The following is a 16,442-nucleotide window of genomic DNA, read 5'->3' on the forward strand; positions in this document are numbered from 1 at the left end:
TAAAAATATATATTGATAACGTCTTACCACCTCAATTCCATGGGCAACTCAGCCATCCCACATAGTGTTTGGTCCCTACAGCAATACAACATTAAAGATTTTATACAAAATTTTCTTAAAAGATGACAAATAGGTAACCTCACAGAGCAAGGCTAGATATTAAGCATATAGGCCCTCCTTGTTCTTCTTTAGGCAAGTAGCCTGTGTTTTGTAGCCCAGAAAATGCTCTTCTATAGAGAAAGGAAATGGCAACAAGTTCTCATTAGCCACAGCAGCTGCAGGGGAGGGGTACCGGGCAGTGATTCTGTTCTGTTTGAAGGGGGCCACCAAAGCCAATGCTGAATGACTAAAGGCAATTTTCACCAAAACACAATTCCATAGGAATTCTGGCTGTACTGATATAGAAACAGTCGAAAGAGATGCTGACAGTGGAAGAGTCCTTCAGGGCTGAGCCAACATTACTACTCCTGTGAGTTTGGCCGCAGGACATTCTGCATGATTCTGTGACTTTGCAAAACAGCGAGTGCGTCTTCATAGAGCATGTTCACACTGATGCACACAGGTTTGTGCTGCAGATCGGTAACCTTGCAAATAGCCAAAGTACTGAGGGCAGTTAACAGCAGGAACAGCAGCATCTTCAGCAGGATTCCAGACCAGGAACGTTTGTTTTGAGGCTGCTTTGATGAATGGGAAACTGAGAATTCTTTAGAAATGGGAGAAAGAAAAATATGTGAACTGAATATTAAATTCTTTTCTGCATAAAAATCAAACTATCCCCAATATTAAGAAGGTCTGTCATCAGCTTAATGGAAATGAACATATATCCTATTATAATATATATACATTCATCAGACAGGGTGACTAAATTATATACCTGGTATTTATTAAGCGAGTGCCAGGAAATCCTCCTACTGGTTTTGTTGAGGAGCAGACTGGATTCATATCCATCTGTTCAACCATGCATAACTGTTCACACTCACATTAAAAGAAATCTGATAGTGCAGGTTTGTCTGCTACTTATCAGCCTTCAGCCCTATATACGACACACTGAAGGGGAAACTTTTGAATACATGTTTCTGTTTCCACACTTTAATCAGAACTGTTAACCAAGACACTCCATTCTTATTTCTGACACATTCAGCAAGCTTATCAACAGAACGTTCTTGCCCTCTAGCATGGGGGGGAGAACTGACAATTTTTTATTGCAGTGTTTCTTACTAGGGAAAACAACAGCTTTGCACACAAAAATTCCCAGCAACCCCAGCTAAAAAGATCTCAATTAGCACTGCAAGTTACAGTAAACAATAGTGGGTGAGATAAGACAAATGTCTGATTCAGTACAAGGCAGCTTCATATGGTCTTTTCCCATTCTCAGGGTTGCCTATGCATCTTGTCAGCCTTAGGTAACTTTTTAAAAAGGAACATGTTGAACATTAATTACAACAGAAAAATATAATACTTGGTCAAACTGTGCTCTTTTGCCACTTGGGATACTCACAACATTGAATCTGAGGCCAATGCAAATGATCTAGACTTACAGCTTTTTGACCAATTATTTATTCTATAATCAGGACATCTACTTCAAAGCTGAAGACTGACACACTGAGTAGAATACATCTTTTAGCTAACTAGGAGTAAGGCCCATTGTGGGAAGAAATACAACAAGCTGTGGCTGGTGGGGGGATGGAGAGAAGGGAAAATAGAGGGAGGCGAACCATGTTTATTTCCTTCTGCTTTGCTATAAGGTAGGACTGTCTCAAGTCATTTTGCTGCCCCAAGTGGGTAGTATGGGAGGAGAGCCGCATGACATGATTTCTGGGTTTCAAGAGTCTGTAAAGCAGTTCCGTAGCCAGCTACAGGGTTGGCAACTCTGGGTTGGGAAATACCTGTAGATCTGAGGGGTAGAGCCGGGGGGGGGGGGGACCTCAGCAGGGTATAATGCCATAGAGCCCACTGCCCAAAGCAGCCCTTTTCTCCAGGAGAACTTATCTTGGAGATCTCAAGGTGCCATCTGGAGGTTGGCAATACTAAGGGGAGGGCCAGGTTTGTTGAAGGACTTCAGTGAGGTATTATATCATAGAGCTCACCCTTCAAAGCAACAATTTTCTCCATGAGGACCGATCTCTGTAGTCTGGAGATCAGTTGTAATTCAGAGAGATGTCCAGACCTTCCCTTTCCCCCCCCCAACCCCTTTTAATTCCAAAGATGCTTCCTGTTTAACACTGTAACTGATTAACAGTTTAATTGACTCCCTGCTAATGACCCATGGCCTCTTGGGACTCCCAACTTGGGAGCTGTAGTTCTAATTCGCTTTGCTATGGTTGTAGCAAGGCCAGCTGAGAACTACAACTTCCAAGGTGCAACGCATCGAAAATGTGGGTGTAAGAATGGAGCAGCCAGCGGGACGGGCCAAGGCAGCTTCCCCAGTGGCCAATGGGAGAGTAGGTGAGTCATTGCCAGCATGGCTTGCCTTTTATATACAGGATACCAGGATTGCCCAGTTACAGGTTATTCTTAAATACCAGCATAGGTTTTAAAACTGCTTCACTCATCTATACAGGATCTCACCCTTCTTTGATTTCCAAGAAACACCCTCCTCATTTTTAGATGGTCTCGGGCCCCTTAATCTACAACACTGCATTTCAGTAATGGCAGCACTGAGGGCATTTTGCGCTATTTATTTAGATGTCCTATAATTGTAATGATTGATACAAGCTTCTCCCCTGCAGTTAAAGGGCTGTAAACCATTGATCAAATGTGCAAAAGAATATTTCTCGTTTGCAAATGACAGCAAGTAGGATATACATTGCTGCCTTAGCAGTAGCTAAAAACAACTGCATTTTAGTCATGTTAATGTGCACTGTCTTTTAGCTTTGTAACCCATTTTCTACACTATGGTACATCATGCCTTATGAATTTTTTTTGTTCACATTGTTTTACAATTCTGTAATCCTAGTCCTACTGCATTGTTTACTGGATGTCTTGTCTACAGCTATCTGACCAAATTGTTTTTTACATTTTGTAATTCATCTTGTCTCTAGTTCCAGCTCCTGCCAACCTAGCAGTTCGAAAGCAAGAAATTGCAAGTAGATAAATAGGGACCACTTCGGTAGGAAGGTAACACCGTTCCGTGCGCCTTGGTGTTTAGTCATGCTGGCCACATGACCACGGAAACGTCTTCGGACAGCGCTGGCTCTTCGGCTTTGAAACGGAGATGAGCACCGCAACCCTAGAGTCGGATTCGACTGGCTTTCGAGCAAGGGAATCTTTACCTTTAATTCGTCTTGAGACTCATCAAGGAAGACAGGCTATACAAGTACTTGGATGGGAGACCTCCAAGGGATACCAGGGCCGGGATGCGGAGCCAGACAATAGCAAGCCACCTCTCTGAAACATCCAAGACCCACTAGGGGTCGCCAGAAGTCAACCATAACTTCCAGGCACACACAGACAAAATACCTGCCCCCCCCCCCAAAAAAAAGAAAGGTAGGCTATAAATGAAATAAGCTGTCAGTTGGACAAATGTCAAGTTGTCTGATGTGCAAAACTGCTCTGTGTTCTAAATCACTGCTCATGACTGTACTAGTTCAACTTTTAAAGCTGCGTTTATTTTGTAATTTCACTGTGGCCTATAGCTGAAACAACCCATTTCATTGAACTTGGATGAGACCAGGCATGTCACAATAGTAAGGAGTCACTCCTCTGTCAGCAAGACTGTATGCAAATAGCACAGCCTGGAAGAACACCCTCTCTTTGCTTGCCGTGTGACTTTGTCACTGGCAGAGAGCTTTTGACATAGATCAGCATTTCAAAATATGATCCTCAACCTGCAGTTAGAAGTGGCACAACTTAGTCTTGTGCTTCCTTGCCATCTTATGCCCCTGCATTTGCTTATTTCAAACAGTTTTATGCCACCTTTCCGCCTACCTTAGCCCACCCCACCCACCAATGGTAATCAAACACATTTGAACCAGCTTTAAAAATACACACAAACATAATTATGCATGTGTGAAGCTGCCCTTAATCTCCACACACAGAAGGCAATTTTTTCACGAATCATCTGTCTGTTACTCTACCCAACTTTAAAGTTTAAGTGCCCTCTTACTTCACTACTATTTTAATGCATACACGCACACTGTTTTGTACTTACTTGGATTTTCGCCATTTTCTTTCTTTCTGTGTTTATTCAGTTCCAGCTTTGCAGCTTTCAGAGCATCGTACTCCCTTCTCCTGCGTTCCTTCTCCTCTGCCTTTTCCCTCTTTCGCAGTTCCCGCTCTTGGGCCTCCCTTGCTCGTCGCTCTGCTTCACGTTTCTTCTCCAGTTCTAAGCATTGAAGCAAATGCAAGGTGTCCTCATTCATTCCAGAACCCTCCATCACATTACACTGACTTACGCGCCAACTGCAAATGAACCCAACTGCATGACAGACGATTCATCTGCAGGGCCATTTGGGAAGTAAAGAAATCTCACTAAGTAAATCCCTCAACCAATACTGATAGGATTAAATTATTTTATGGAAATATCACATGACATCAAAGCCTGGACAAAGAATTCTGACAATTTATATGTTTTTTGCCCTTCCCCTCCAAGGTGGTTAGGGTGTCCCTCACACAATCTCATCAAATGAAATAATAGGCTGAGAGTCAGTGACGGTCCCAAAGTTACCCAGTGTACTCTGCAGTCAACTGGGAATTTCTATACCTAAGGCCAGTACTTTAGCCAGTTGCCCTGACCTGGATAGCTCAGGCTAGCCTGATCTTGGAAGCTATGTAGACTCAGCCCTGGTTATCAGAGGTCATTTCGGGGGGGATCGCGGGGGATCGCAGTTCCCCCGGGTGAGGTGCAAGGGGGCGGGGGCACACGATGAAGCCCCGCCCCTTGCTTCCGGCCACCCCGCTTCCGGCCCTCATTCAGCCAGGAGGAGGCAGGAGAAGAGGGAGAGTAAGTTGCTTCCTCCCCGCCTCTCCCCACCCCTGCCTGCCTGGGGCCAGGGAGGGCCTTGGCGGGGCTTCCTCGCACTCCCGCTGGCCTTGCAGGTCCACCGCCGGGCCCCTGATGTCAGGGGGTGTGGCATATGCTAATGAGTTATGCTAATGAGTTCCCCTAGCTCTTTTTCTACGAAACTACCCCTGCTGGTTATTATTTGGATTTGAGACCACTGAGGGTTACTACACAGAGGGAGGCAGTGGCAAACTATCTCTGAATGTCTCCTGCTTTGAAAACCCTATGGGGGTCACCATAAGTTGACTGTGATGGCATTAAAAATCCATACTGTAGCTGGTATACCACACTGGCTTTGTATCAGTTGTATGCGTGTGAGAGAAAATGCCCATACAATACATATTTTCAGCCATATAAAATACACATGTGTAATTTATTTCAAAATGTCTACATTTCTATCAAAATAGTCAACAAGTCACACACAGAAACGAGAGTCAGTTTTTTCTGTGTAGGGTTGCACTCCCCTAAAGGAACAGGACTGTTGTATGTGTTTTGGGTGTGGGTGGGTGGGCTACTGTTAGATCCATGCCTGTAGATGGAGCATCAGGTTTTCTCTGTGGTAAATAGTGTCTGTAACTAACTTCAGTTGGTGAACCAGCTATGGCCTTTCGTTGAAAAGAGAGATTTCAACACGGTTATCCATGCTCCATTGACTAGATTAATGTCATTCCTTCTACATGGGACTACCTATGAAGACTAGCTGGAATGGTTCAGAATACAGCAGCAAGATTGTTAACTGATGCAGGGTTATATAGAACATAACCTGCTGGTTTAAAAAGAATTACACTGGTTGCCTGCTTGTTTCCCAGTGTAATGAAGTGCAAGTTCTTACCTATGTCTGGAAACAATGTTAATGACTGCTTACTTTCATACAAGGCTGCTCACTGGTTGCATCCGAAGCAAGGTGGATAGTAACCAGACACACACCCTTTTCTATGGTGGCATCTCAACCATGGAATGACCTCTCCATAGCAGTCTGCCTGGCGTCTAGCTTGTTAAGCTTCAGGCATGTTGTTTTTATTCTTCCAGATATTTGTGGATTGATTTGAAGCTGATTGTTGTATGCTTTGACGGACTGCACTTTCTATTTTTAAACCCAAATATTTCCAACCCAAAATTTCGCCCTCTTCATTTTTTGCTATTTTAATGGGAGGTTTTGCAGACAAGTGTCATTATTTTTGCCACTGTGTAATAGTTTATTATCATTTGTTCTTAAGTTTTTGTCTCATTCTGTTGGGAGCCACTTCACGCATGGTTTTGAGAGTGTGGCTAATAGTTTGAATAAAATAAAAAATACCCCAAACATGAAACCAACATTAAAAACATTTCAGTGTTTAAATAACAATTTAAGAGTAGAATTGTAGTCCCCTGCCCCCCATTCCACCATTGCTAAATGGTCATCTGAACAAACCCCATAATAACTTAATAACATAACATAATAGCTTTGTCCTGTAATTGTAAATGCCAGTGAGCTCCAAGTCTGAATTTCGCTACTTTATGCTAAATTTGCACACCGGAAGTCAGAGATGGGAGGAGCTGACAACCATTCCCGAGTGAACTACCAGTGCTGGAACATCCTTCCTTTTACAGACCAATGTGGCAAGATCTCCATTCTACCTCTCATCCATTTTGATGTATGCATTTTGAAGAGTCGATCTGGAACAGTAGTTTTCATGCCTCTAATGATGAAAGTGAGCTCTTATGTCACATAAATCAAAGATTATAAGCAGCCTACACACCAGAAAGTGAGCTGGATAACTAAAGTTTACCTCGCTCTGCCTGTAGCTTTCGTTGCCTCTCACGATCCAGCTCAGACTGGATAGACTTCATATACTGCAGAACCTTTGAGACCCAAAAACAACTTGCATGAGATTTGTTTTCTCACTGATGTTTTTAGCACAGAAACAAGAAGGGTAGCTGTAAGTGGCAACAGGAATTCAATTTTAACTCAGGAAACCCAAAACGTAACTGAGGAAAGATGTACTGAAGGAGAGTAAATTTGGCTAACTAGTCTTCAAGGAGAACTGTGTCTCCGGTTGCTTTCAGAAAATAAGGATGGGAAGACTAAGGGTTATATCTTGTCCAGCTCCTCAAGCTCACAAGGCAAGATCACCTTCCCATCTACAAGGAGCAATTCATGCAATCCAGAGCACAGTGCCCCACAAGCAGAGGACAAAAACATGGAGTGGTGCCTGCACAGCAAACAACTCCAGATGAATGAAGCAAGTGACCAAAGTCACACATTACAAAAAGGGGGAAAGCAAAACCCAGGCCTCCAGCCAATTTGTCCAGGAAAGAATTCCTTTCCAGGAAAGCTAACAATTCAGCTGGACCCTGAACATTAGCATGTAACTTTTTCATACATGGCTCTTCAATAAGGGACTTTATCCATACATTCCCCTATGTTTGCTCTTGAATCCTGAAGAGCAAACAAAGTTTAAAAAGAAAAGGCAGAACCAGCGGCAGCATTAATGAGGGTTAATGCTCATGCACACATCCTCAACATCCTTCTGAATGCAGAGTCAAGGACCAGTGGTAACCTACCCTTCTGGTCATCCTCATGCGGTCCGTAAATATATCAGCACCAAATTACTCTAGAATGACCTTTGAAGTGCCATTAGGTTAATTTGGAACATATATGAAAATTAATAAAATGCTGTACATATATACTGAATGCATCACTTTCTGTGTTTCATTAATTATAATATAATTATTGAGCATTAAGCCTTAGAGTACATTAGATAAAAACCCAAAAATAGTAAATCCCCCTCTGTCACTCAAACATGCTGGGGAAACCTGGGCCACTCGTTCTCTCCCCGAGTTTACTGATGGAAAGCTGGGATAAAAATGTCATATACACATCTTGCTTTTTAATCAAAAACTGATGGCTGGTAGAAATCGACTACAATTGACAAAGTGTCCGTCAGGGATTCTCAGCAGAGCTGAATTCAGAAATGATGGAAAGAGGCCTGGCTGCTTCCTGCCCTTCTCTGATGATAGCTGGAAAGTGTTCTCAGCTAGTGATAGCTGGAAAGTGTTCTCAGCTAGAATTCGAGTTCAGGCACAATGGAGGAGTACAAGCGGCTTCCTCAAGAAATAGCAGCTTTTATGGAGGACAAAGGGCAGCATCTAAATAAAGACAAAATGCAAACAAGTTTAACTTACCCTAACAGCAGCCTGCTTACACTGCTTTTCATCCAAGCAATCTCCAGCTACCTTAGCCAGTGAGGGGTCCAGTGGGTTGTCCTTCAGATCCAGCCACTTCAGGTTCTGTTGAACAGGACCAAACATGGGACCTGAACAGGTCAGTGGCTAATATTCTCCACGTTTTCATTCCTTGAAACTATTACTTATCCTATTAAAGGTAAAGGTTCCCTTGCTCGAAAGCCAGTCGAATCCGACTCTAGGGTTGCGGTGCTCATCTCCGTTTCAAAGCCGAAGAGCCAGCGCTGTCCGAAGACATTTCCGTGGTCATGTGCCCGGCATGACTAAACACCAAGGCGCACGGAACACTGTTACCTTCCCACTGAAGCGGTACCTATTTATCTACTTGCAATTTCTTGCTTTCGAACTGCTAGGTTGGCAGAAGCTGGAACTAGAGATGGGAGCTCACTCCGTCCTGTGGCACACTTGGGTCTCGAACTGCTGAACTACTGACCTTCCACAGCCTGCAGTTCAACATCTTAACCACTTGAGCCACCGCAGCTCCACTTATCCACTTATTAAAAAAAAAAAAAACTTATCCTATTACTACTACTCAAAAGGCCCTAGATTCTGAGCAAACTTGAGAAACATAGCCACATTAGAGACACTATCTCACAGACCAGGCTTAACCCCTTATTTCTGCAGTCTTCTAGACAATTCTCATGCAGTGAGACAAACAACTGCTTCTGAGGCTTTAGTTCTACTATGGAGGCAGCAGATAAGTCATGTGCTACTAAGCACATGCCTGCTAGGGAGCTGGTTAGCCCATCAGCAAGATGAATAATTACCCAAGCTTTTGGTGTGGAATGCAACAGCTGCAGGTAGCAGAACTTTTAAAAAGTAGCACCACACTTCAAAGAGCTACAATTATTGTGAGATGAAAAGAATGTCAGTAACAGAACCACCGCAAAAGACAAAGTGGGGGGACTTAACCCAAAAATAATTGAATTAAGAACCAAAAAGTTAAGGACATCAGAATATAAGCACCCAATAATTCTATGTATAAGCTTAAAGCATAAATATTACCAAATATACAAAAATATACATATTTATTGTAAATTCAATAAAAACAAAAACAGGCCCAAGTAATAGCCTCAATTCAGAATAAAATTACACATTAATCTCAAAGACAGACCATGTTTTGGCCAATTGGCCTTCCTCAGTGGTCAAACAATATTGTTACAGAATGGCTCCAGACACTGCAATAGTACAGACATTTCTTAGACCAAGGTGAGATTGCTTTATAATCATAATCTGTGACCTAAGGCAGAGATATTAATCAGAGGCCCCAGTGCACTTCAAAGAGCTACAATTATTGTGAGAGGAAAGGAATGTCAGTAACAGAACCACAAAAGAGAGACCAAGAGTCTCCAACCTTTTTGAGCCTGTGGGCAGCTTTGGAATTCTGACACGGGGTGATGGGAGCAGCCACCAAATGGCTGCCACAGGAAGCAGAGCCACACATGCAGAGGAAGCCAAAGTGCAAGGGGAGAAGAGGGCAATAAAAAAAAAACACTATTGGGAAAGAGAAGTGAGACAGAATACAAACGACATTGTGGTGGCAGAGCTGCTGCTGCTGAAACAGTGTTATTTTTATCTGCAGAGCCAATCAGATCTCAAGCGGCCACTCAGGGGCCCTTGCTGGGCAAGAGGAGTGCTCCCCTCATTTCCTAAAAATAGTTGGTGGGTGCCAGAAATGTGGTTGTTGGGTACCATGATGCCCGTGGAAGCCATGCTGGGGACCTGTGATACAGACATTTATACCAATGCCAGACTTTCATGTAGCAGTTCCTCTGAGAAGCAGTAATGAATGAAAAGTGTGGTAGAAATATAACAGTAGTAAACTGATTGTCTGAAACATTTACTCAGAAATTATTCCGTTTTTTAGTGAGTGTGGAAACAGAATTTGGAAGGGAACAGTCCCCAGTGCAAATAATGAATTTAAGAAGAAAGGGCTACCTGACCAATCTTATGAAAGCAACTCCCCTGCCCAAGAAGATGTGTTTACTAGCTATCTCTATTGATAAGGCTACATAAATTACAACAGAGTTCACAATAATTAATCTTAAAGAATCAACCCATTAAAAAGTCTAGTCTCCTCACACAGAGAAATAGGGACAGGAAATTAATTGAGTTAGTGAGGTTTCTCAAGGGCTGCTATAAATGTTTGCTAGAATGTGAACTTCTACCCACATTTGCCAGGAAAACCAATTTTCACTAGAGAAATAAACAATGGAATGATTTTGAGTATGCTCTGGGCTGAAATCCAAGACCAGACTTCATTGGGGGGGGGGGTGAGTGAGAGAATTACCTTGAGTTGTGCAAAACTGACTGGCAAGGTAACTAATCGATTGTTCAGAAGGTCCAGGTGTTGCAAGTTAACCAAACGACCAAAGTCCAAAGGCAGCTGTTGAAGCTGATTTTTACTCAGGTCCAATTTCACCAAGTGGGTCAAACTGCAGAAGTCTGACTGGAACCCAAATACAAGTGAAAAAAGAGTTCAATGACCATCTTATCTAAAAGCTGAGACATACAGAAACGTGAGCTGTGGAAGACAGAGTAGAAAACACAAAAAAAGACCCATACATCCTGGTCACTCTCTCCCAGTTGTTTTTTTTTTTAACCTCCAACATTCCTCCAAGCATCTCAGGTCATGGTTCTCCTATGCCCTATCGTATTCTTAAAACAACCTTGTGAAGTAGATTAGGGTGAGAGATGATGACTAGCCCAAGGCCACCAACAATGCTATCCTAAGCAGAGTTTTACCCTTCTAGGCCCATTGCTGCTGATGGGCTTAGAAGACCGTAACTATGTTCAGGTTGGCACTACCAAGCTTTGTGACAAAGCAGGAATCTGAATCCAGAGCTCACCAGTCTATCCCAACCATTATATAAGACATTATAGAACCATTATATAAGACAGGCTCTTCCTATTGTGACTTCCCTCATACTAGGAGTACAAACAGAAAAATATGCAACACACAGAGCTTCCTTTAATCATACAAAAATAATCATAGGTCCTGTAGTTCACTAAAAGGGTTGACATTCTAGTTCCAGAAACTTTGACCCCAATGTTTCTCCCCGATTTAGTCCCTTAAGATCACTAACTTCCAACATCCTCCACTGGCACATTTGTAATCTCTCACAACTGTAGCTGTCCATCCACTTTGAGTTTAAAGGACCTGCCATCAACAGGTGGCATGTACACATTCGTTCTCCAAAAAAAGTTAGGTGTATTTTACCTACTCCTCACCATATACCACTGATCAACATTAAGACCATAGGAAAAGCATGAGAATTACAGCTACCAGTATTAGTACATGCCCACGCTGAGTAGGCTTTACTTAACTGATTTCTATATTGAAAGACTGTTAAAAGGGTAAGGTTATGACTTACTGGTAAAGAGGTGAGGTTGTTACAGGACAGGTCCAAAACAGTAGCCTTTGGAAGCCCTGCCTGAAAGAGAACCAAAGAGCCAAATTAATTCTGTCAGCTGGCTACAGGACTCCATAAAGACTAAAATAAAGGCAAAAAGCCCCTCAGTGATGCAGTTTCAAGTTCAAGTTAGCCTTTATTGGCATAAATTGTTGATACAGAATATACCATTTAAGAGCAAAATAAAAACATGACCCACAGGTACATTTGTCTCTAGAATCCTTTGGCGTAGCTTTAAAGCAGAGTGGAGTAACTCGGCCACCTTCTCGGTGATGTCAGAGGAGAAGTCATTCAGAAGTCTGTATCTGGAGCGCATCAGAGCAGTCCATCATACTGCTTAAAATAGAATGTAAATATATAGATCCACATACAGGTGACAATGCAAAAGAACATGAGTAATTGACTCATTTTCATTTGCAAGGGCAATGTCTGGCTGAACGAGGTACCTTGTTAAATCTGCCATGTAAATGGCTGAAGGCATAGCGTTATATCAGGCCAGAGTAAACACTCTATGTTGTTGTTGAACCTGCAGGGAAGATAAATGTGAAGCCATCTTCCCTGTAGTAAGAGGTATTTCGAAACTCAAAGGGAAGCAGATTTTATTGGCTAAACTGTATAACCTCTGGCAGTAAATGTCTAACACCCTGTTTTTAATCTGTTGAAATGCAGCAGCGGAGGGCAACATAGACCCAATACTTTGATTTTTTTTGGCAATGTGTGCTGACCAATTTGACACATTGAGCTCAGAGAGCATGTGGTATATGAAGCTCCCAGATTCAAAATTATATTGTATGCGTAGCCAGTATTTGAATGTCATAAGCCATGCACAAGTTTCCATTAAAGACCGACCTGTTTCTAGATATATAACTGCATTTGAAACACATTTGGGCCAGCCCAGAATTTTCCGCAGGAATTTAGATTGGACATGCTCAATGGCACAGTCAAAGGACCCTATCCAAATCAGAATACCATACAGTAATTGTGAGATCACTTTGGACATAAAATGTTATTGCAGCCAGCACAAATTGGTTGCCTCTGCAGTAAAAGAACCCTGGTATAGCCGATCCACTAGTGCTAGCTGCCTTCACTGCATGTTTGCAGTGGATAGTGGTGGATAGACTAGGTTACATTGTACTGAAAGTAAATTCCTAGATATTTGAAGTATTTAACTTGTTCTGTCTCTTTGTGATTGAAAGCCCATTTATTTGATCTCCACTTTTTAGAGAACACTAGGATTTTTGACTTGTCATAGTTCAGCTGGAGCTTATTACTGGTGAAAAAAGCAATACAGCGAGTCAACAGATGTCTTAAACCAACTCTGTATCATTGGCATAAAGTAGTACAGGTACATGTGTTGCACCAAGTTTTGGACTATGACAGTCAGCACCAAATAGCTGGGCAGCAAGGACACTGAGGAAAATGTTAAATAAAAAGGAAGCTAAAATGCCACCCTGTTTAACGCCCTTGTTTGCAGCAATCTTCGGTGTCAGGCTGCCTGCTACAGTGAACATTTGATCTGACAAGTATTGAAAGTGTAACAATTCTTAATGAGCAAAAGAAGTCTCTTGTTCATATTCAGCCGATCTAAATTAATCCAAAGAAGGTCCCTGTCAACGGAATCGAATGCACGTTTCAAATCCAGGAAAGCCACGTATAATTTCTGGTTATTCCACACAGTGTAATCAACTAAATGAGATAAAGTGGTCTTTCCTTTGCAAAAACCCAGCTGTTCAGAGCCAAGAATTTTTTCCTGTGTCATCCAAAGATTAAGCTTGATGAAAAGATGCTTAGCATATAATTTAACAATAATGGATAGTAGGCCAATCGGCCTATAATTGGCAGGGTTAGTATGATCACCTTTTGTATATAACAGAACCACTATTGCATTCAACCAGCCAAAGGGCTTATGCCTGTTCTATCTACCATTGTAAATAGAGATGCAAGGAGAGGGGCCCACCAGTTTTTAGAGTTCTTTACTTGCCACAACATAGATAAAACTTTTTCAAGCAGCTTCCTATTTTAAATAGCCAACAAATCGTATTTTACAGATGCTGATTATTATCACAAACCTTCCCATTTATGCCAATTCTGTGTTTCAACTGTGTTCTTTTGAAAGCTGGCTGCCTAAGCTAAACAAATCTTTCTGGTCATCATCCACTCCAGAAAGAGAATTTGTTAACTACTATTTGCTTACAGGGATCAAGAGAAAAGGCACCCAGCAGCAGCACTCACACTATTTAGGCTGGGATTCCTATTCATTATAGTTATATTACAGTTACCTGTACATACCTTGGAAACAAGGTGGCAAACCAACCTACCTTTATGCCAATTCTGTTCCCTGAAATCTACAGATGATGCAAATTTCAAGGCTGTTTTTGTCTTCTTGTGAGAAGAAATACATATTCTCAAACAGACACACTTATGGTTTAAGCTTGTTTTACAAGTAAATCTAAAATTGTAACAGCAAAATTAACCAATTTCTCAATATGTATTCAAAATCTTACTAGAGCCATTACATTCACAGAGACTGCACAGATTCCTACAATCCCTTGACATGTATTACTATCCGTAGGAAACTAGATACCAACCAGCTCTTTAACTGGCACCTCATTCAAGTCACACAAACTTAAGTCCAACTCATTGCCTTCCAGTTTGTCCTTCAGAGTCACTCCTTTTGCTCCAAATTTTGCCATGATGTTCAACGAAGCAGATTTTGTCCAAGCAGCCTGGCAAACACTTGTGTTCCTGAGGAGGCAGAAAGATTAAAGGTGTACTCCTACTAAACATGAACTCCTTATACTCACTTCTGAGTCAACATGCCTAAGAGCTCACTGTACAAGGGTGGCAGCATCATGAAGCAATGCGCCTGCTTCTCACTAGCAAAAAACCTCCAGATCAGAATTATTTTTAACTGCCATGTTAGCAATAGAATTTTTGAGCTATTGGTACAACAACAGAATCCTTGAACTGTCCACTCTCCAACCCAGCTTATGGTGGAAGTACTGTGTCCCAGGGAAAACATTTGGTCACCATGGCCCTTGGACTGTTGCCAAGACTGCTGAAGTTCACACTAGTCGTACAGGAGGATTTTGTAACATAACAGCCTACCACCTATTTACAAAGGATATCAGGAACCCTGGACAAATCCATTTCCTATAGTCTCCAGCTTTTAGGATGCCGCTACCGCAGCATAAATGCATTCAGTGCCTGGGAGAGTGAAGAAACATCCCTCTCTCTCCCCATCACAACAGCAGCAACTGCGGCTGCTGTCACCAAATAAGAGAGTTTGGGGCCCTATGGAGGAGAAATAAATTATGCACAAATTTACAATTTTTCATATACAATTATGCACAAATTGACAGGTTTTCCAGACATTCTCTAACACTTCTTGAAATTGCTTGCCTCATTCTAAATCAAGCATGCTTCAATCTGCCTATCAGTATCAATTTCCTGGAACTGTCCTTCAGATATCTAGCAATATGCCTCACTGGGAGCAATATAGCGTGTCACTGCATCCTGCAGCAAAAGCCAAATCACCCAATGTCAAGGTGATGGCCAAAGTTTGTCTTTCTCACCACAGTCTTATCCTGAAGCTCAGGAATTTACTTTCCCCCAACGAATGAACTAGTTACATACGAAACAGCAAAGAAGTCTATTTGGGGACATCTAACCTGCTCCTACTGACATTAACGATTTCTGCCATGGGGAATTGAGCATTCATGTCTATGGATTCCTGTCACAGGTCATTCATGAGTGTAACAAAATGCTGGAATAAAATTAGCAATTTTTTTGGTTTGTTTTTAGAACATACACGTTCACTGTCTGCCTAAAGAGTAACAACATCTCACTTTTTCTTCCCTAACAGGCTCTGTGCCTTTAACAAGGGTGTGATATGCAGAAATTCAACAGGTGACACTTTCTCCGTCATTAGCCACTCTAGTGGGGAAATCTGCACCTTTTGGAAGTCCTGCCAGTCGACACGCTGTTAAAAGACTATGTTAGGGAAGAACCCACCCGGAGTGGTTTAGAATTCTCAAGTTTTCTCTGAGGCAGGTTAGTTTTTATTGTATAATGGCCAGCCCGTGTGTCGGCGCAAAGCAGAAATTTGGAAGGTTGGCTCCCCTCGCCTTGTCCTTCGGCAATCTCTGGCAGCTATCACCGCACACGTGGCAACCACGTCTTCCTCCACGCCCAGGAACTCCAAAAATCCCCTGGCAGGAGGGTCACGTCAAGCGCCCAGGGAGGCTCCTCCCAGCCGCACACTCCTGCCAAGCAGCAGCACCTGACACTACCAGCCCCACCCGCCTTGAGCAGCCCTGACTCGAGCAGCTTTCCGGGAGAGGGAAGAAAAGCAAGGCTGGTGGGCACAGGCACGCAGCCGCTTCCCTGCTGGGGATCTGGGTAGGCGCGAAGAATGCAGCCCCGAAACAAAGCGCGTCTCCCGGTTAGGAGAGGAGGCGGCTGCTGTCACCAGCACCACACTCACCTTGCCCACTCGCCGTCCAATGCCAGCCACTTCCGCGCCCGCCTCCTCTCGGAGTCTTCTTCTCGGCCAGGTCAGAGAGGAACAACGAAGAACTGCGTACTAGCAAGAGCGGCTCGGAAGTGGCGGGGAAAGGACCAGACATCGCCCTCTGGAGGTGGTGGTGGTTCAAAGCGGACTAGGAGGTCTTTTTGGCGGACGGGTAGGAAAGATAAGAAAAGGACGCATGTTAAGTCCCTGGAAGCGCGCGGGGTGGGGGTACTGTGTCGTGCCTACTGATTTAGCAGTGTGCCAGCATAAACGTTTTAAGCTTCCACTT

At 42.9% G+C, this 16,442-nt stretch overlaps 1 protein-coding gene across 1 annotated transcript; it reads right to left on the reverse strand.

Annotated features, from left to right (window-relative positions):
• Window positions 1-25: 25 nt before the first annotated feature.
• On the reverse strand, window positions 26-16,146 carry LRRC59 (leucine rich repeat containing 59). Its single transcript, XM_015410757.1, has 8 exons — window positions 16,127-16,146; window positions 14,229-14,385; window positions 11,602-11,661; window positions 10,518-10,676; window positions 8,168-8,272; window positions 6,772-6,844; window positions 4,151-4,324; window positions 26-703 (listed from the first exon to the last, which is right to left on the reverse strand). The coding sequence occupies exons 2-8, from the start codon at window positions 14,331-14,333 to the stop codon at window positions 462-464; spliced, it is 918 nt and encodes a 305-aa protein (XP_015266243.1). The 5' UTR covers window positions 14,334-14,385; window positions 16,127-16,146; the 3' UTR covers window positions 26-461.
• Between the last annotated feature and the right edge of the window lie 296 nt (window positions 16,147-16,442).

This window comes from Gekko japonicus, unplaced genomic scaffold, assembly GCF_001447785.1.
Source record: "Gekko japonicus isolate JY-2015 unplaced genomic scaffold, Gekko_japonicus_V1.1 scaffold15, whole genome shotgun sequence".
Classification (NCBI taxonomy): domain Eukaryota; kingdom Metazoa; phylum Chordata; class Lepidosauria; order Squamata; family Gekkonidae; genus Gekko; species Gekko japonicus.

Coding starts and splice junctions, on each gene's coding strand:
- LRRC59 (XM_015410757.1), bottom strand. CDS start 14,333: ATGGCAAAATTTGGAGCAAAAGGAGTGACTCTGAAGGACAAACTGGAA. Junction 11,662..14,228: donor AGGTGCCAGTTAAAGAGCTG/GTTGGTATCTAG, acceptor GTTCTCTTTCAG/GCAGGGCTTCCAAAGGCTAC. Junction 704..4,150: donor AGAAAATGGCGAAAATCCAA/GTAAGTACAAAA, acceptor CCATTTCTAAAG/AATTCTCAGTTTCCCATTCA.